The 21387-nt window shown below is 49.7% G+C and overlaps 1 protein-coding gene across 2 annotated transcripts; it reads left to right on the top strand.

Moving 5' to 3' along the window:
- Window positions 1–8572: 8572 nt before the first annotated feature.
- LOC102445218 (bone morphogenetic protein 2-like) lies at window positions 8573–19840 on the top strand. 2 transcript variants are annotated; one of them, XM_075934667.1, is made up of 6 exons: window positions 8573–8907; window positions 11853–12309; window positions 14059–14198; window positions 15580–15696; window positions 17276–17477; window positions 18955–19840. In XM_075934667.1, the coding sequence occupies exons 2-6, from the start codon at window positions 12018–12020 to the stop codon at window positions 19404–19406; spliced, it is 1203 nt and encodes a 400-aa protein (XP_075790782.1). In that variant the 5' UTR covers window positions 8573–8907; window positions 11853–12017; the 3' UTR covers window positions 19407–19840. The 2 variants fall into 2 exon arrangements, with proteins under 2 accessions (XP_075790782.1, XP_075790783.1); XM_075934668.1 differs by lacking the exon at window positions 8573–8907 and having other exon boundaries at window positions 11791–12309.
- The last annotated feature ends 1547 nt before the right edge of the window (window positions 19841–21387 follow it).

Raw genomic sequence — 21387 nt, 5'->3', positions numbered from 1 at the left:
TGGAGAATGCACTGCCGGTGTGGTCCTTTCAGTTCAGGACTGAGGCACGTTTGTGGTGTGTGAGGCACCACGTTGTACACTTTCTCTGGATAAAAACCTTAATCTCCAGGACTCCCAAACCAGCACTAAATGACCATGAATTTCTCTTGAAGCAAGGAAGAGCTGGATTATTCCCCACCGCTGGCACCTAGAGTCTCTCTGCAAGATGCCATGTGCCACACAGAGATTTGAATCAGAACGTGACACCCCTCGATGCCAGAAGGACAGTCTTGCATTTCTTTGCAGCACCACTAAAACATTGTATCATTTTAAACTAGGACTAACTAAATAGTCCCCGGATCCCCTTAGAGGGAGAAAGGCAAAGATGATCAACTGCAGGTTTTCCTTTGAATTCGTTAGTAAGGTGAATAATAAATTCTATTAACTAACTTATTAAACTGAAGATAGAAGCAAAACTTAAAGGTGAAGGGTGAAGCTAGAATAAAAAGTGTGTTTGCTTTCCTAGAAAGATGGCTCTTGAGGTTTTTTCCCAAACAGCCTTTCTTTGTGTGTCAGCCTAGAAGTACTGGGTCCTTGCTTCCCTCTGTTTGCTGAAAGATCCTTAGTGGTACGCCATTACCTACCTGAAAAGCAATGCCATCCCAGACCCTAACTTGAATTACATCTGTGCCTGCCCACACAAAGGAAAGGCTGGCCAAGAACTGGCATTCCTTCCACACTGAGTCCTGCAACTCGGTTTGCAGCGTATTGTGATATCCACTCTTCAAGCTCACTGAACTTGCTAAGGACTTCCAATGACCAAAGGGAACCAAAGAGCTGCTATTTCTAATGCAGAAATGTCTACAAAACATTGAGTCTGACTTCATGCACCAGCAAGGAGTGGTAAAGGGGCGAGACGTTTGTTTTTAGCCGTTTACTTTAAAGATGTTTGTACATTGATTTTGATTGAAAGACTTCAAGGATTAAGTATTTATCTCTGGTGCCTCGCAAAGAGTTTGGGTGTCTGGTTTGACATATATAGTATCATGAGCTTTCATGGGGAAAACCCACTTCCTCAGATGAGCAGAAGAAGTGGGTTTTGCCTATGAAAGCTCATGATTTTATTTATATATATATATATATATATAATTTGTTAGTTTCAAAGGTGCTACAGGATTACTTGGTGGTTTTGTTTTTAAGTTACAGACTAACACAGGTACCCCTCTGAGATGGTTTCACATCCGGCTTTCATTCTTAAAGGCATATCATATATTAGAGGGTGGAAGGTCTGTAGGTCTCTCCTCTGATGTGTTCATGACATAAAAGGAGCTGTACGTGCTTTTATAATTCCTCATTTTTTATGAGCTTAATAAAATGTCAATAGCAAAAACAAAAGCTTTTTCTAAGAGACTGCTTTATCTCCAGTTTTGGGGTTTAGTTATATAAGAAGCTTTTTGGCTGGGTAAAAGTGAGAAGACCCCCTGGAAACGTATGATCTCTCCGTCGATGATCATATATCGAGCGGTCCATCAGATCCTAGAATATCTTTGAGGATGCGTGACTACAATCTTCGCCATTGCATGAGGTTTTGCAGGGTTTCCTTTAGCATGGGTAAGGGTAACTTTACTTGCTGCTTTAATAAAACATGTAGTACAGATAAGACTTCATACTTACGACTGTGACTATCCTTGGACTTTGTGTGTTCCTAGAGTCTCCCAGTTTGACAGTGGCACCAAAAGTGGATTTTCACTTGGAGCTTGAAACTGTTGCAACCGGAGCTGAACATATGGTAGTTTAATACAAAATTATTAAAATCAATTGAAATAAGTAAGTCTTCAAGCACGCTGGAACTGGAGGATTGGAGGTATCAGACCTGGATGGTGCTTGGACCTTGCACACAGGGTTAAACACCCAACACAGGGGAGTCAGATCCCACCCTGTGGAATAAGAATTGATGCTGTAGGGTGACCTTTCAATGATTTTACCCTCTGCTCCTCTTCTGCAAAATTGACTAGAAATTTGCAAGACAAAATTATATCCTTACTGATAGGTCACCTTTGTCTGCTATAGTCCCTTGATAACTTGACCTTGGCTGGTTTTGGCCAGTTTGATTAGTAGTGACATTCCTTGCACAAGGCAGGAAGATTTTCAAAAGCATCTTAACAAGATTTGTGCTCTTCAAGCCCATGGCAACTTAGAAAAATCTTTCACTAAATCACTACAGGTACAAAGCTTGCCATGCAACGGGCCAGGCCCTCAGCTGGTACAAATCAGTGTAGTTAGATCCTTCCGTGGTGCAAATCAACACTCTTCCTTAGAAGTTAACGGAGCTATGTTAGTTTACTTTACATGAGGACACGGCCCATGGCGTCCAGTCTACCATGTTGATTATTGGCATTCACTCTTTCCAGAGTATGCAACTCTTTAAACAGGTGCTTACTCGATTCCTAGTCAAGTCCAGCAATTTCTCCGAGTTCCATGGCCATGTTTTGGATCTGAGAGACTGTAATTGTCCATTTCCCAACACAATGAATAATTAAACAGGTGTGTTAGGGGCAGCTCTGTCTCGTTAAACATTTGGGAAATGTCATGTATGCCTGCTTCCAGTTGGGTTCTCCTGTGCCAATAAGATCCTCTGCTTTTTACAGAGGACGATCTCGTTGAGGATTTTTGGTCAGCTAGGCACTATTTATAGCTTCTGTGATGTACCTCGAGGAGAGGAGATATTGACCACTGTCCTCATTCTACTGTCCAATTCATAACACATTTTTTGGCAACTTCTGATCTCTAGCGTCTTGTAATTGCAGTCTGTAGATAACTGAGTCAGAAACTGCTCTTAGTTACACTGGCGTAAGTCTGGATTAGCGCAACTATATCAGTTTTTCAATAGCTACCCACTAATTCAGCTTGATACTGTGAGTAAATCAGAAGAGGCACAATGCTGGGGAAAGTAAGGGAGCTTCTTTATGGAGAGAGATTTTTTCCGGCTTTTATTTGAGACTGAATATCGAGGAAATCCATTCCTTAAAGAAAGATGCTATCAAATGTCTGTGAGGAAAGGCCACAGAGGAATCCCTTTTGGCAGCACCATGGTGTGAACATTTTCCAATAGATTAAACATGCGGCGCCGGAAAGCTGCAAGAAACAAAGGCAAGACACGATGCCGTACGAAGAATATTGTGTATTTCTCAGTGAGATTCTCCAGAGAAATCTGCTGCCTCTCAAGGAAGCTTTCAGAGACGAAAACATCTTGGCAGCCATCGCCTATCTAGCAAATATGCACATTCCGGAGGGGAAGTTATGAAAGGGAGTGATAGATGGTCAGAATAAAACTGGTGAAACAGGATGGGCTTAAAAACAAGGGCACGGAAAACACAAGAACAACTGGGGACCTCAAAGCTCTTCCAAAGACAGGATAATACCTTACACTGCTAGAGGCAGCTGGCATTAGTGTTCAGGGGGAGAGTTGGGTATATGAATAAACAGCACTACAGGAAGTCTTGTGGTTCCCTTGTATACAGGGCTGATTCCTTGTGGAATCTACTTAATGTTCCACCTTGAGCTGTGGATCGGTCACATCCTCAGAGTGAAGAAGATTTAGGCTGGGAGGTATACCAGTGATTCAGTAGGAAGCACTTTTTCTTGAGTCAGTAGTGAGCCAACGCTGCTGTGTCGTGTTAGGGGGTGCCTGTACAGCCGGCTGTGTTGTCCGATAGTACAGGCAGTCCCCGACTTATGCGGATCCGACTTATGTCGGATCCGCACTTACGAACGGGGCTTTCTCGCCCCGGAGCTCGGAGGCAGCGGTCCCGCCACCTCGACCTCCGGGGCGAGAAAAGCTGCTCCTGGTGCCCCTGGTCTGCTGGGGACCGTCTCCAGCAGATCAGGGGCACCGGGAGCGAAACCGCAGCAGCGGCGGGGTCCCGCGCTTCTGAGGCTTTGCCAGAGCAAAGCCTCAGAGGCGCAGCACCCCGCTGCCGCTGCGGCTTTGCTCCCCGTGTCCCTGGTCTGCTGGGGGGGGGGCGCAGCTAGTGTGCCCCGCGCCCCCCCCCCCCCAGCATACCAGGATTTTGTTGTGGAACCTGGGGCAGAGCAGCTGGGGCGCTGCCGGTTGGTCCCGCAGCGCCACTCTGGGCACTACTGGACCAACCCGGCAGCACCCCAGCTGCTCTGCCCCAGGCGTCCCCAAGTCAGCCGCTGCTGAAACTGACCAGCGCTGACTACAGGAAGCCCGAGGCAGAGTTGCTCTGCCCCAGGCTTCCTGGAATCAGCCGCTGATCAGTTTCAGCAGCAGCTGACTTGGGGACGCTTGGGGTTCTTAAGTTGAATCTGTATGTAAGTCAGAACTGGCGGTCAGTTTCAGCAGCGGCTGAATCTGGACGCCAGTTCCGACTTACATACAGATTCAACTTAAGAACAAACCTACAGTCCCTATCTTGTACGTAACCCGGGGACTGCCTGTATGTAAAAAGAGCTACTGACCACTAAAGATCCCGTGCCAGGTTTATCCCTAGAGTAGGAGTTGATTCCAAATTCCAACTCAAGTAATTACATTCTGCCTTTCTAAATTTCCCTGAAGTTTTCAATGCGCTACACTGGTGTTCACTGCCTCTCTTACCCGGTCACTGTGAGCTGCTAAAAAGCTGCAGCTTTCCCCTGCTGAGTTGGTGAGTTTGAAGAATGAATTTCTGGCCTCAGAAGACGCTGGCCTGCTGGATGACCATGGTGAGTCATTTCACCTCCCCGTGCCTTTGTTTCCCCATCTCTGCAATGGGGATAACAATGCTGACTGCCATCGTAAAGCACTTGGAGACCTGCAACTCCATTACAAGGATGTTTGAAGACTTCACCGGTATTTCTGAAGTTCTTTTGGGATCCCAAAGCAGCAGGGGGTGGGGAGATGGAAGTGCTTTTGGATTCTTGGAAAGGGTTGTACTATGGAAGCGGTGGCAACATGCCCAGAACTGTACAAAATACAAAAACACGGACAATCCGTGCCCCACAGTTTCCAGGCTAAGCCACATCCTCAGGAGCCAGCGTGTGCTGGCAAATCTAGAGCTGGGAGCAAGTCTCCCCAGCAAACAGACACATGGTAAAAACCCTCACATAGGGCCCCTTAGTCTCTTGTCCACCACTTCTCTGCACTTGCCACCCACTAAGGGGTCACCGTTTTAGGGGCAAAAGTGATGCCTGCACTTCTGTCTTATTCTGGATTGCTGCTCTGGTGTGAGTCTTACTCCTTCAGCCAGGCCTTTGTGGATTTGTCCTCCAGGGTCGGAGCACGGTGCTTTTATTCAGCAGAGGGGAGGTCAATCCAATGGGTGAGCGGTTGGGCTGAAGAGAGGCTGACAGGCCAATTCGGACAGTCCCTCGTGCCAGTGCCCAGATCCCACTGGGGTGAGGAGTTAAGCCATGGTTGGAAGAGCAGACGGAGTTCACAATTTCCCAGTCACAGGGCTCTCCTTCCTGTCCTAGCATCGTGGACTACCATAGAGTCAGGACTATGGAGCGGAGACGGAGGGGGTTTGGAAAGGCTGCTGGAAGGCCCAGAGAGAGGCAAGCACGCAACTCTCTTCATTCCTAGGAAAACCACCATGCAAAAATGGCATTCAAGTTGAAGGTATGTAACAATAACATATGGGTGAAAATCATTGCGGTAATGTTGTAATTACAACCGAGCACTACACAGTCAGGACCTTCTGAGCCAACATTATCCTTCCAAGAAATCCGAACATGCTGGGGGGATGTCCTTCCCACCCTCCTCTTCCCACCTGCCAAATGTTCCTTCTAGATTGCGTCCGGTTCTTACATAGAGGTCATGAGGTGTCTGCAAAGATGCACGCGCGTGGGGTGAAGAGAGCGAAGGCATTCAAATAACCTTAACTCTGCCCTGTATGAACTTCTTGGCTCTCACCACTTATGGTGGTGTGACTGTGCCATTATAGCCAACCCTAGGGGCTGAGTAATCTTCATGAATCACTACAGGTTGAGCTAAATAGCCAAGTTCTATCATTGGAACTATAACAGATGCTCATTCTCTGTAGAACGTTGACCAGTAGGTTACACCTACACTGGAATTTCGTACTCAGTGTAGCGGGGTCTCTATCTCACGTGCATTGAGGGTTTCCCCAGAAGCCGCTCTTGTCAGTGACAGGAAATGTCTAACAGCACCTGATGCTTAAGGTGCCTAAACCAGGACCTCATGAAAGGTGGAAAAAACGGTGGCCTTTCCTCACCCTGTTGCCCATGCTGAGCTCCCACAATGCCCCTGGAAATCAGCAGCCAGTGCTCAAGCAAAATTGAGCCTAATGCTAATTTTAGTCAAAAAGGCCTTCTCAATAACTTAGCTGTTACCAGGCAGGGAAATAAAGCTTTCCTCCGACCACTGGAAAGCATCTAAGGTCCCGTGTTTCAAACAGGTACAATAGCCAATGTACAATCCCGAATGGCTCTGGGAAATTCCACGGTCTGGTAGAACATTAACTAATCCAGAGTTCACCACTCAGTGTGCAGCGTGAGCTGGTCTAAGAGTTGACACCAGTTTTCACCACCTGAGACTGTCCCTCAGTGTAGACAAAAATTGTTTCTAATCCAGCTGCTGACTGTGGTTAACGTGAGGGCCCACCAGCAGAGGGCAGAATGCTGCGCATGGCAGACCTTGGTTACCTCAGCTGCTGTGTTGTGTTTAACAAGTAATCCCCCAGTGAAGGCAAGTCCCTAGAGAACAGTGCATCCCTGAATGGAGAGGTTGACAGTATCCATCTCTCTATAGGGTGTGTCTACACAGCAAAGCTATTTCGGAATAACCGCCGTTATTCCGAAATAAATATGCGAGCGTCTACACAGCCATTCCATTATTTCAAAATAATTTCAAAATAACGGGCGGCTTATTCCAACTTCTGTAAACATTCTACAAAGAATAACGTCCATTCCAAAATAGCTGTTTTGAAATAAGGCCTGTGTAGACGCTCCACTTCTGCGATTTCGAAATAGCCCCTCACCAGGGCCATTCTAAGTTATTCCTCCTGGGGCTCTAAATCGAGAGAGCACATCTACATTAGGGGAGTCTGCCTCGGACTCATTTTGAGGCTTTCCTGCAGTGTAGGCGTGCTATTTAGAAATAAGCTATTTCGGAATAACTATTCCAGAATAGCTTATTCCAAAATAACGGTGTAGTGTAGATGTAGCCAGTGGGAGCAGGGAAGAAAGACCAGAAGAACGGCCAGACTGGGTCAGATCAGTATCCATCTAGCCCACAGTCCTGTCTTCTGACAATGGCCAATGCCAGGTACCCCAGAAGGAGTGAACAGAACAGGAAAACAAGTAATCCCTCCCCTGTCGTCCTTTCCCAGCTTCTGACAAACAGAGGCCAAGGACACCGTTTCGACCCATCCAGTCTAATAGCCATTGATGGACCGATCTTCCATGAACTTATCTAGCTTTCTTTTGAGCCCTGTTATAATTGTGGCCATCCTCTGGCAAGGAGTTCCACAGGTTAATTGTGCGTTTTGTGTGAGGAAGTACTTCCTTTTGTCTATTTTTAAATCTGCTGCCTATTCTATTCATTTGATGTGGTGGCCCCTAGTTCTTGCCTTATGGGAAGCAGTGCTCGGAAACAGGTACTTGAGGAGGGGGAGAAAGAGGAGAGACTAGCCAGCAATATTAGGTAAAATCACAAGGACAAAATATGCTTCTCGCCTCCTGTTTCCATTTTGAAGGCTAACTCCACCACAAAGAGGTCAGGCTGCAGGCCAGCCTGGGCTGTAGAAAGCAGCTTGATCTCTGCAGGAGAGGATTCCCCCTGGAGGAGGAGTCTGACACATGGTTGCAGAGGGGGCACAGATGTTCTCTGACACCAGCCCCCACTGCAAAATTTGGATCTGGTGCCAAATCCTGCAATATTCCATGATGCTCAGGGCTTGTGATTTGGTTCACACCAGAGCTGCATTTGTGTTCAGAAGTTTTCTGGTATTCTGATCCTAGGATTTGGTTTACACTCACCCCTAAGGGGTAGTTACTTATAGCCATGTTCATGGCCTCAAAATCCTCCAGTTACCAAAAAATAGCAGTAAGTCCCCATAAAGTTCCCTGCTCAGACTTCCCACTGCCACGCCTATGGAAAACCCCCCACCCACCCATAAGTCCATACACTTAAATGGCACCTTTCAGTTGGCTTTCAAAGTACTTGCCTTGCATCTGCTAACGAAACCGTAACCCCCTAATTGAGTGGATATGATTTTACAGAGGAGCTCAGCTGGCCTCCTCCATTCCTATGCAACTGCTCCTCCCCATTCACAAGAGGTCCATTACAAAAAGCAGCGTCTTAATGAAATTCAGAGGTAATTCTCCAAACAATATTGAGGATGAAGAAATAGTACACGAGGACTGAGGGGTTAGACGCATGGGCAGCGCACGACACACCAGATTAAGAGGGGCTTGCTTTGTACTGTCACATGCACTGTGATGCCCAGCATGTGGTACCATGCTAAAAACCTGCTTTTAGATTATGTCCTTTCAGCAGAGGTATTAATAATCCCACGGTTCTCACAAAAGCAGGGATTTGCCTCAACATCTTTGGCCAAAAACACATGCCACTGTTATACACTGCACATTCTCTGTCCAGCTGCCAAGCCATCCCAGAAGTGGCTGCATTTCAGGGCTGTTGTGCAGGTAGGGTTTCTTACGCCCCTGAGAACTGGCCAGGTGGGTGGTGCTATGGGACCGGGGGATGTTCGTGTTATCCTCCTTAATACTTTCTTTTTGTTTGCTTTGTTTTCATGTGCCTGAGAGCACTGACAGATTCATGCACAGTGGTTCTGAAGCACACGGACTCATTTGCAACCGTCTCAAGCCGATCCCCGCTGTCAGCACACTTCTGCTTGCTGTAAACAGGCCCGCAGCTTTGCCACTCACGTTTATGATTGTATGGTAAGTTTGAGTGAGGTGGGGGTGACTGTGTGTGTTGTGCTGGGACAGTTGTGTTGATTTGTGGGCGGGTTGTATTGTGCTGGGAGAGTTGTGTCCATTTGTGTGGGTGGCAAAAGAGGGGTATGTGGTGCAGCAATGGGCGATGTGTGTTTGGGGGTCACTGGGTGCTGATTGTGTTATATGGGGGTTGTGTTGGTTTGTGTAAGAGGGGTTGTGCTTGTGTTGATTTGTGCCTGTGGCAGTGGGGAGCATGGCTGTGGCCTCTGGGCCAAGTAATTCACTATCTGTGGAATCTCTCACTCATATAACCAATGAAATGTGTGCATTCAGATTAACAGGAGAGTAAGGGTGGTGATTGGAGGCGTTACCTCTGACATCACAATGGTGTAGGATTTTTGGCAGTGCACAGACAGTGTGTGCACCAGGTAAAGTCACAATGGCGGAGCCCTTAAAAACTGAATGGCAACAGACCATGACAGCCACCTTGCTCTAAGCCACGTTTGTCGTTCCTTCCATCGTCTTACGCTTTCCAGACGTTTTAGGCTTCAGCATGACACACCCAGTGACATTCCCGAACGCTTATTACAGAGACCGATACATTTATTCGGAGTATCAGAGGGGTAGCCGTGTTAGTCTGAATCTGCAAAAGCGACGAGGAGTCCTGTGGCACCTTATAGACTAACTGAAGTGTAGGAGCATAAGCTTTCGTGGGCAAAGACCCACTTCGTCAGATGCATCTGACGAAGTGGGTCTTTGCCCACGAAAGCTTATGCTCCTACACTTCAGTTAGTCTATAAGGTGCCACAGGACTCCTCGTCGCATTTATTCGGAGTGCGCTTCAGTAAAATGCTGCTTGTAGAATTGCCTCATTTTCCAATCAAAATAATTTACGCTGCACCCTTTCGTTTCAAATAGTGTTTTTACAAGCAATGCATTAAGTCGTAGGATAGGCATACGGTGCTCAGGTAGGAAGGAGAATCTGCTAGGACTCTAGAGATTCAGGATGTATTCTGGACTGTGCAGCAGATTTCCCGTGTGACCCCAGCAAGTCATTCAGCGGCTCCCTGCCTCAGTTTCCCCATCTGGAAATGAGGCTGATATAATAAGAGGAGCTGTCTAATGAGGCAGTACACCGCTGCCCCCTACTGGATGGATTTCTAAGGGGCTTGTGGCTCACAAGCTCCATTCTGCCAGCAGCTGCGAGGTGTTCTCTTTCTCTGAGTGGTAGTGGCTTATGCTTTTAGAGCTGGAAGATCTCAGTTCTACCCCAGTTGTTACCCCCAAAGTGCCAAGTTGCCACAGCCTGCAGCCTCTGACTACTAGGAAGCCCCAGGCGGCAGCAGATTTGTTACTTGATACAGATGCATCATGGCACTAAAAATCTGTAAAATCCCCTCCTTCCTGCATGTGGAAGGCACTAAGGGAAAAGCCTAGTTCCATTATTATTAGACCCATTTTACAGATGGGAAAAAGGAGATGCAGAGCAGGGAACTGACTCGTAGAGGCGCCGCTGAGAATACACAGGTGATTCTTCCTATTGCACTACCTAGCCTGGAAACCCCTGAAACTGTTCTCTTGGACACAACTTGACTGATACCTCTCCTCCCAGGGAGGCAATGGGATGCAGGCAGGTGTGTTTGTATTTACTGAGGCTTGTCTATTGGAGAAAACTGCATTGCTGTGACTGAGGTGTGGTCTCCTTAACGTGGTGCAAACCCCGGTGTGAATGATCTTAATTCCAATTAAGGCTTGTGGCAGTTTAACTTAAGTCAATTAGAAATTGGTTTGAGTGCTCTCACAGTGAGCCAGGTGAGCCCAGCTAAGAGCATCCATTCTACAGCTTATTCCAGCTTAACTCCCCTGGGTTAGACAATGATTTAAATTACGTGGACATGTGGACAGAACCTAAGAGGACCCCTGCATGGAGACGGGATCTGCTCTAGGGATCTTCGCTTCGTTCACCTGCTTCTGCTGCAGATGTTCCCCTGGAGGTAGACCTCTGATAGGAGATCCTGCTTAGCTATCCTGAAGAGACTCATGTCCCCTGTGTGGGAACCTATCCAGCTGATGACTACCATGGGCTCCCATTGCTATGCTGTGTCTTTAAACCGGGGGGAGGGGACCTACAGCCTGGGGGCTGAATCCGGCCCCCCGGGCTCCAGCATCGGGGAGCCCCACACAGAACCCGGGGGACCCACAAAATCGACTCGCCTAGGGGCCCCCTGCTGTGCAAGATGCATGGGAGCATGTCAGGGAGATGGGTTTTGTGCCACCCCCACTGATTTTCCTGTGGGTCAGCAGCCCCCGACCCAAGAAAAGGTTCCCTGCCGCTGCTTTAAACCTTAAAGCAGCCCAAGAGAAACAGATCGGGGCTCATTTCTCTCCCCGGCCCCAGGGGGCATTGCAGGCCCAGATCCACTCCTGCCTCCCTGCATGTTGTGGGGCCAGTGCGGTGGCCGGGAATTCGCAGTGTCTGGGTGGATCAGCCCCAGCCAGCACCTGCCAAGTCTCTCTGCTTCTCCCCCTGGGAGTCTCTGACTCAGCTCGGCTGAGCCCCGCTCCAGTCCCTTAACCCCAGGGCCCGCCCTTCCCTCGCTACTCCCCCCGAAGGCATTTCGCAGGCAGGGCCCTGCAGACAAATGGCTTGTGTGATGCAGAGAGCAGGGAAGGGACACGCCCCTCATTGAGACACAGCCCCTTGCATTGGGCCTTTCCCAGGCCTGGGAATGGGGCAGGGCGTGGGGCTCCCTGAGGAGTGCTTGCTGAGGGAGAGCAGGGCTGGCTGGGCACAGTTAGCAGGGTGAGGCTGAGGACTGAGAAGGGGGATTGTGGCTTAGGCCTAGAGAGAACAGAAAAGACCCCCACCCCCGCCCCCTTCCACTGGCTGCAAAGGGACCAGCTGCCAAAGACCTGGACTAAAGCCACCTGCACTTTGCCCCTTGCAGGAGCTCCGCCCCTGGCCACACCCCCCACCAGGTGCTGGGATTTGTCATGCAGCCCTCTGCCTGGTGGTAGCTGCTGGGACCCAGGGTGGCTGCCAGTGACAAGGCTGCAGAGCCCAGCTCAGCGGCTGCTGCCCTTCTGCCCCGGCCCGAGAGGACCCAGCGGCCATGGGGGCATCCCGGGACCTGCGCTGCCTGGCCTTGCTGCTCCTGCTGCTGGGCCTGCCCGCTGGCGCGGCCCGGGGGCCGGTGGGGACGCAGAGGACAGGGCTCCTCGCCGAGGCCCTGCGGCGGCTGCAGGAGGTCTTCGACATCGAGGCCCTGCCCCACGACGTCTTGCCCCACAAGAAGCCACCCCAGTTCATGGTGGAGCTTTTCCACAAGGTGGCTGATTCCAACGGGATCACCAAGGCCCCGGGGCTGCTGGAGGGGAACATGGTGCGGAGCCTGGAAGACCGAGGTAAGCCACGGGGGGACGTGGGGGGTGTCTGTGTGTGTGTGTGTGTGTGCGCGTGCGCGCACGCGCGCATGGGGTGTGTGTTTGGGGGAGTGTGTGGGGTGTGTGTCAGTGTGGAGGTATGTGTCGGTGTGTGGGCTGTATGTATATATGGGGGGTGTATATGTGTGTGTATGGGGCACGTGTATGGGGGAGTGTATGCACTGTGTCAGTGTGGGAGCGTGTATCAGTGTGGGGGGGTGTGTGTATAGGGGGATGTATATGTGTTTGCATGGGGTATGTGTATGGGGGAGTGTATGGGGTGTGTGTCAGTGTGGGGGTGTGAGGGTTGTGTGTGTATATATGGGGGGATGTATATGTGTGCTTAGGGTATGTGTATGGGGGAGTGTATGCGCTGTGTGTCAGTGTGTGTGTGTGTGTGTGTGTGTGTCGGTCGGTGTGAGGGTGTGTGTATGTATGGGGGGTGTATATGTGTGTGCATAGGGTATGTGTATGGGGGAGTGTATGCGCTGTGTGGCAGTGTGGGAGTGTGTGTCGGTGTGGGGGTGTGTGTATGTATGGGGGGTGTATATGTGTGTGCATAGGGTATGTGTATGGGGGAGTGTATGCGCTGTGTGTCAGTGTGGGAGTGTGTGTTGGTGTGGGGGGGTGTATATGTATGGGGGGTGTATATGTGTGTGCATAGGGTATGTGTATGGGGGAGTGTATGGGCTGTGTGGGAGTGTGGGGGGGGTTGAGGTGTGTGTATGGAGGGTGTATAAGAGCGTGGGGGGTGTATGGGGTGTGTGCGCGTGGGGGCGGGGGGTTAGATTGGTGGTTTTCAAACTTTTTTTCTCCTGACCCAGTTGAAGGAAATCGTTGGGGCTGGGACTCAGCATAATTTGACAGGAGCGGGGTGGGGGGGGCTAAGGCAGCTCCCCGCCTGGCCTGGCACCGCAGACTGTGCTGCACCCCAGAAGTGGCCGCCAGCAGGCCCGGCTCCTCGGTCTGGGGGGAAGAACCCAGAGCTCCCCACTAGCTCCACACTCCCATGGGCTGGGAACCTGGTGCCGGCTGCTTCTGGGGCGCAGCCCCCCACTGCTCACTTGATCCCCCTTCAGCCACGTGCCAGGGGGCCCGACATTCCCCCCCCAGTGCTGGTTGCACCCCGTCATTTGCAAACCCCTGTGGTAGAGTAAATGCGACAGGACAAAGCCAAGGAGGCAAATCCCCTCCACCCCCAGTATAACTCCACTGAAGCTAATGGGTGTGTGGGGAGAGAGAGGCTGTATATGGGGGGAGTGAGGGAATGTGGAAGGGGGCTGGGTGATGTAAGGGGTTTTGTGCTTACCTGACCCCTATAGATAAGCTTTTATGTGGAACCCTTTTGCTACCGGCCCATTGCTACTTAGTGACTGCAGGGTGTGGGGAGGGAGGGAGGGACCTGCATTGTGAATTCAAAATACACACGGGTGTGATTTAAAAAAAAACTTTCACAATCTCCTGTGCCCTGAAAATTCAGTTTGCTCACTAGAGTCCCTGGCTCTGGCGTGGTTCTATGAGTTGGGTTGGCTGGGAAGATCCATTTTTAAGACTATTTGTGCCTCAGGGCCGTAAGCCCCCCCACTTCTTTTACCACAGAGATTTGAATCGTTTTTTTCGATGCCTGCATGTGACCTCTTGCCCTCTCCTGGAAAGTCAGCGTCGCCTTTCTGGAACTGCAGTGTGGCTTGTCTGCTGGCCTGGTTGTTAATGATCCCCTTTGGTTTCCAGATTATTTTGATCAGTCTTATTTCTACTTCAACATCTCCTCGGTCGGGAAGAATGAACAAATGCTGAAAGCAGAGCTCAGAGTTTTCAAGCTCAATAAAAACCACATGCCCCAGAAATCTTTTTGGCAACATTTTCTCAAAGTAAGTGGCGGAGGCGGGGGCGGGGAAGAGGAGAGGAGGGGAGGGGTGAGCCGTCAATTAATTATTCATTTGTTGTCATGAATTGGACGATGTCTTTAAGCGAACCAATTTTTAAAAAAGAAACACGCACGAAAGAAAATGAGACTGCAACCACTTTGCCCATTAAATTGTTCCATGCTTTACGTGATTACTGCCAGCAATGTAGAAGTTGGATCTGTTTCTTTGACTCCAACAAGCAAAGAGATTCAGCCAGGTTTTTGGGGAGCTGTTGCAATGCTATTGGGGCTTTCCCCCGCTCCCCTTAGCTTTTTGCAATAAAACAGTCATGCTGTCAAACAGTTAACTGGTTTATCCATGCAAAAGCAAGCTGGATAGTTTAGTGATCTCTAAAGGCATGCTCAAATTGCAGCCACACTATATTGTGGACAGGGATCACCCTATATTTGCGATCCTGATCCGAATTCTGCAGCTCGAATCCATCTTGAGGGAATCGGGAGGCTTGCGAACACAACATGCAAATATGGGGAGGCACCAGAAAACTTGAAACAATATTAAGTGGCCAAAAAAACCAAAATATTTCGGCAGGTGGTTTCCCATTTGCAGATATTTTGTTTTGTGTCACTGGTAGGCCAGGTCTACACTAGGTGAGAAATTCAATTTAAGATGTGCAACTCCAGCTACGTGAATAGTGTAGCTGGAGTCGATGTACTTTAAATCGAATTTCTCCGGCAACCCCACTGCAGGAGGTTGATAGGAGAAAATCTTTCATCGGCTCCCTTACTCCTCACGATCCCATGGAGTACCGGGGTCTGTTTGATTTAGCGGGTCCTTAGACGTGCTAAATGGCACCCCAGAAGATAGATCTCCAGAGTGTTGATCTCCGGGTGCGTATAGACAAGCTTTTGTGCATATCCTCTCAGCACTTGGATACTATACAAGATACTATAATTTTCATCTGAAGAAGTAGGCTGTGCCCACGAAAGCTCATGATACCGTCTATATGTTTTGTTAGTCTTTAAAGTGCTACTAGACTATTTGTAGTTTTTTAAGTTTATAATTTGTATGTATATGTTCATTACCAAATATACAAGTTCTTATTTATTACTTACCCCTAAAAATATTACTGATGGTTGCAGGTATGAGTTTCTATAGTGCTTTGGATATACAGAGAGATCTGTATCTGTAGATATCTAGTAAATGTACACGACTTCTGATGTGAAACAGACCAGAAGCAACCTGCTAGTGTCAGTCCAGGTCACCAGACAGGGGAAATCCATCCTGGAAGTGAAGGAAATGTGTGTGTTTGATGTTGACCTTTTTTTTTTAGAGGGAATCAGTTGTCCCCCACTTAATGCTATTATGCTGTATCACCCTATTTCAGGTGGAGGTGTATGAGGTTTTGGACAGGGGAAGTACGCCAGAGAGAAGAACTCTCATTTCATCCAGACTGTTGTCGATGTACACCGAAGGCTGGGAAGTGTTCAACGTCACGCAGACAGTAAGCAGAGAATTCTTAGTTCCATTGTTTTTAATGCAAACGATATTGTAACACATTCACAGCCCTGGGTAGGAACTCCATATATGTCACTGGGCTGGAAACTGAAACTTCAGGGCATTAGCAGAGACAGGACCTTAAGTTATGTAGCTCCAAAGCCTGATAAATTGAGCTAATAGAGGATCCTCTTATTATTTAGAAGCTTCATACAGCCTACAACAGCCAAATAACCTTAACTCTGCCTATCATGACAGCAGGCAATGACTACGTAGCTACGAAAGAGCGAGGAGTCCTGTGACACCATAAAGACTAACATTTATTTGGGCTGAAGCTTTCATGAGTCAAAACCTCACAGGCCTCCTCGTTGTTTCGTAGCTATGTAGTCATTGCCTGCTGTCACGATGGGCAGAGTTAAGGTTATTTGGCTGTTGTAGGCTGTATGCAGCTTCTAAATAATAAGAGGATCCTCTATTAGATTGGTTTTGACCCCCAAAAGCTTATGCCCAAAGAAATGTTAGTCTTTAAGGTGCCACAGGACACGTTGTTTTCACAGACGCAGATTAACACAGATGCCTCTCTGAGGCTTGTCTACATAGCTATGATTAAAGTATTTTAATGTTTGCAGCCCCATGGTCAATGACACCAATTGCTTAGGAGAAATTGGTTTTTCATTTTTGTTGTTGCACGTACAACATCGCTATAGGGCAGAGTTAAGGTTGTTTGGATGTTTTAACTTTATATTTTCCATATCTTAATATCTCTGGATTCTTATAAGTGTATCTTTAACTCTAAATCTCTCTGGTTTGTAGTACTTATTTTGAAGATGCCCTTAAATTATTGTGCTCTCAACCTTCTCTCCATCTGAAGCTATTTCTCTGGGGGCTGTTAGCGTGTGGGGAATTTCACTTAACGCAACAAAATTACCCGTCTGATAAAAGTACTGACTTGAAAATCTGTAGCATCAGCCTCATATGATTATTTAATTTTATCATGAGGAGCATATTCACAAGTATGCTGTGGCTGACGGGTCACATTACTTCTGATGTTCCTGTGGCCCGAGTCAAGAGTCAACCTGAGCCAATGACCGAACTTTACCTGTTACTCTACAATAGTTAGATACAGCAATGGTCAATAACTTCGCTTGCTTGCTTAATTCTACAGATGGAACCTGTGCGTGAGATGTAAATGCGTTTTAACAATGTGGAAGCCCTGGAGCAGCTGTATTGTTCCATTAGTAAGATTACTTAGGAATAGAGAAGTCGGACAGAGGGTTGTAACTTCCTGACGAGGATCTAATCTAAACCTAATTTTAACTTGTAGGTTAATCAGTCAGTTTGCTAATAAATTCTCCAAAACTTAGAGATAAGGGCTGTCGTGCTGCAGACGTTTCAGACCTCCCGCCGGCTCCTGCACCCGTTTTGTGGTCATGGTCGGTTGGCTGGTGGTCCGTGGAAAGGTTTGCATTGAGCAGGGCGGGCCAGAACATTTGACAGCCCCTGGCCTATTCCTGCTCCCGAGATGAACGTAATTTAATCCGAATGAGAGCGGCTCCTTCAAATGCCTTTTTTCTTTTTGTGCCAAGGTTTCCAGATGGGTTGGAAACAGCAGCGTGAACCGCGGCTTCCTGATCAGTACCACTCACGTGTCTAAAAACAAAATGGAAGTCAACTTCGTCAGGTTTGCCAAGAGCCAGCGCAATTTGCGGGACAGTCGGAATGCCTTCCTGGTTCTCTTCACCAATCATGACCGGCAGAGAGCTTTCCATTTCCTCCCCTCCTCCACAGGTCAGTCAAGGCAACAGGAAATCTCACTCGTTTGTTCTGCTACTGCCTGGTGCATTTTCTGCAGATGGTTTCACTAATCAGATGCAGTTGCTGGCCCGGAAGCTGATTCCAGTTTGCCGCTGTTCAGGTTGCTTTGATACCGTCGTTTTATTACTTATGTTCTAAGAACATCAGAGCGGCCAGGCGGGGTGAGACCAAAGGTCCATCTAGCCCAGTGTCCTGTCTGCCCACAGTAGCCAATAGCAGGTGCCCCAGAGGGAGTGAACAGAACAGGGAGTCGTTACATGATCCCTCCTGTCACCCATTTGTAACCTCTGACAAACAGAGGCCAGGAACATCATCCCTACTCATCCTGGCCAATAAGTATTGATGGACCTAATCGCCATGAATTTGTCTAATTATTTCTTGAACCCTGTTAAAGTCCTAGTATTCACAACATCCTCTGGCAAGGAGTTCCACAAGTTGACTCTTTTCTGCATGAAGAAAAAAGTCCTTTTGTTTGTTTTAAACCTGATACCTGTCAATTTCATTTCCTGGGGGCAGGAGGAGTGCACGAAGCCCTGTGCGCTCCCTCTCCTAGGAGCCGGGCCTGCTGCCAGCCACATCTGGGGCACAGCGCAGTCTGTGGTGCCAGGAGAGGCAGGGAGCTGCCTTAGTCCCCCCCACTGCTCACCTGATCCCACTGCAGCCACCAGCCCCAGGGCCTGGCATAGGAGGGCAGAGGAGACAATCACAGTGGTCCTGTCTGGCCTTGGTCTCCAATTCTAGGGATGTGACCGTGCGCTCGAGTACACGGTCACACGCAGTCGCCTCTCCCTCCCCGCTGCTTCTGTATAGGAGGCAGCCACGCGGGCAGGAGCCGGTACACGCACCGGCTGCCACTTCCCCTCCCCCGTGTGTAAACGTGTAGCTGCTAAAAATGTTCACTTTTACACAAATACACACGCCTTTTAACATCCCTAGAGGATGCCCTCCAGATTTGGTCCCGCGTGCGGAGCAGCCTCACGTGTCAATATCCCTGATTTACAACCCCATCATTGTCTGAGGTTGTGTCCACATTTCCAGCTGGGGATGTGATTCCCCTGCCTGTGCGTCCGTCCCCGCCCGAGCTCGTGCGACCATAAATAGCAGAGTAGCCATGGAAGCAGTGTAGTGGAGACACGACCAAGCCAGGGGTAGCATGCACACGGCTAACCCATATCTCCACTGCCACTCCTCGTGCTCTGCTCTTTGCGTTTGTCTGAGATCTGTACAAGCGCGTCTGTACACGCTCCAGGGCCTCCCGCCCTTCCTCGTGGTGTAGCTGTAGCATAAAGCGTCCCTGCCGTTCTACAGGCAGGAGAGTCGTGTTTAAATGTCTGTGTGTCAGGGGGATGCTCTCCTCTAAGAGCAATCCCCTTGTCCCAACGTAGGGGCGAAACCGCGGCGTTCTTCCTGGCCCAGGCGTACTTACCTCGTCACATCCTCTCGCTTTTAGAATTCCAGCCGGCCGCGCCCGACGATGCTGCTTCCTCCTCCTTGCCTCGCCAGAACGAGGTCTTGGCGAACATCAGAGTGAACAAGAGCAGAAGAATTCGGGACACCTCGGCCTTCTCCCCCAGAGACCCCATTGTGCCATGCCAGCTCAGCGATCTCTTCGTGGACTTCCATGAGATCGGTTGGGCGGGCTGGATCATTTTCCCTCGTGGCTACAAGGCTTATTACTGCAAGGGGGCCTGCCTGTTCCCCTTGGGGGAAAGCCTCCGGGCCACCAACCACGCGACGGTCCAGTCCATCGTCCACACGCTGAAGCTGTCCAAGGAGGTCAGCACGCCGTGCTGTGTCCCGGACAAGCTGAATTCCATCAGCATCATGTACTTCGACGACAACGAGAACGTGGTGCTGAAGAATTACAAAGACATGGTGGCCGCCAGCTGTGGCTGTCACTGACGCGAGCCCTGTCGGCCAGCCACCGCCTGGGGTCTGGACTCCTCCCCGGGGCGCTGAAGGTGGATGCCTTGAGTTTGAGTTTATGCCCTGGTGACTCCCAGCCGGGGGGTGTAGCACCCCCAGAACGCCTGGATCCAGCACCTGGGACCTTAGTAACGTCCGATAAGGGAGGTAGCCAGCTGGTCAACGCTGAAAGGGCTCTACCACTGGGCTCCATCCATAGAGAGGAGACTGCTCCCAGCTCCCCAGACCAGCTGACTTGTCTAAGAGTCCTGTGCCCCCGGCCTGCAGGGACAATGCAGGGGAGGGGTTGGGGGCTGCTTCTGCAGATACAAACCAGTGAGACAGAGCAGGACTGGCGTTAATGGGGGCCAGCACATCTGAGGCAGAAGGATCGTGAGGAAACGCTTTGGTCTGGTTAGTCTAGTTGGAGCAGGGAGCCCGGGTGGGGTCTAGATTTTAGAGCCGGGGGCGGGGGGTTGGGTCTGGAAGTCAGGACTCCTGGTTTCTATTTCCTGCTGGGGGGGGGGGGGTACCTCTGGAGCTAGTCCCCAGGCTGGGCTCGTTCCCCGTGGGCGTATTTGTCCGGTGCCCATTCCCAGGGAGCTAGGCCTCTTTAGACCAGGGGTAGCCAACCCACGGCTCACCCCTGAAAGCGCGGCTCGTGAAGCCTCCCCACGTGCCCCTACGATCATCCCCTGTGTGTTCTCCGGATGCAGGGGAGCCATCCGGTGTGGCACAATGGTGCTGGCCAGGCCTGCCTGTGGTTTTTAAAGGGGCAGTGTCCCTTTTTTTTTTTTTTTTTTGGCTTAACAACTGTGGTTGGAGGGGAGCTCTTTTTTTTTTTTCTGGTCAGCCATTTTGGTGCGGCTTTTTGCATTTTTTCCACCACTGTTTTGGTTCTCTTCATTTAATGAGCTGGCTGCCCCTGCTCTAGACTATGGCTAGTGTCCTTCAAAGTCATCATGACACTAAACTGTGGAGACACTCGAAAGGCCTCCTGCCACATTCCTGCCCCGGCCCAGGAGATCTGGTAGGAGCTGGGGACTACACGTCATTCAGGGGCGAACTCAGAGGGGGCTGAAACCTGGGGGGGAAGGGAGAGCAGAGGAGCCGGGTTAAAAGAACCTGGGATGGGGATGGAGATAAGTGTATGCAAATTAAATCATGCATATTTATCAACTATGCAAATGTGGCATGGCTGTATTTGCATAGGGTCCCTATTTGCAGGCCTACCACCCTGAGGGTCAGGTCCTGCCCTGCCTACCAACGGCCACCCAGCAATCCTGAGCACGCCGTGGAAGAGCTATGATCCAGCGCCTGCCAGGGATATCAGCTCTTGCATGGGCTGTTGCCCACACCCTCGGACACCTCTCGTTGCTGCCGCGAGAGGGGGACGCTGGTGTCCAGGCTGCTTTCTGCTGTGTGTAAAGGGCGAAAGCCAGCCAGGCCTGGCGGTCTCTCTCCACTTCGTCACGTGCTCTCAGCTGCGGGGGGGTGACGGCCGGCCATGCGGTGGAGACAGTAGAAATAGCAGAGCACCTTGTCAGGCGAACCCTGTCCTTCCTGCAAGTTCAACTGTCCTTTTCTGGAGGCTTGTCTGCTGCAGTGGGCTGGAGAAAATATTTATTCTCTAGGGAAATACTTTTGTGTCTGTAAATAGCAGTGTCTGTAACTGGCAAACCAGCCAGCTGTTTGCATTATCCGAATGCGAGGAATATTTCTAATGAATCTGGAATAGAGGACATTCCATTTTCAATAAAATTATTAAATATGTCTTCAGTTTGTTATTGCACCTCATAAGAATGGCCAGACCAGGTCAGACCAAAGGTCCATCTAGCCCAGTGTCCTGTCTGCCGACAGTGGCCAATGCCAGGTGCCCCAGAGGGAGGGAACGGAACAGGGAATCATCAAGTGATCCCTCTCCTGTCATCCATTTCCAAACAAACAGAGGCTAGGGACACCATTCCTACCCATTCTG

The sequence above is a fragment of the Pelodiscus sinensis genome, chromosome 8 (genome assembly GCF_049634645.1).
Source record: "Pelodiscus sinensis isolate JC-2024 chromosome 8, ASM4963464v1, whole genome shotgun sequence".
In the NCBI taxonomy this organism is placed as follows: Eukaryota; Metazoa; Chordata; order Testudines; family Trionychidae; genus Pelodiscus; species Pelodiscus sinensis.
This window is presented reverse-complemented; position numbering and strand designations above follow the sequence as displayed.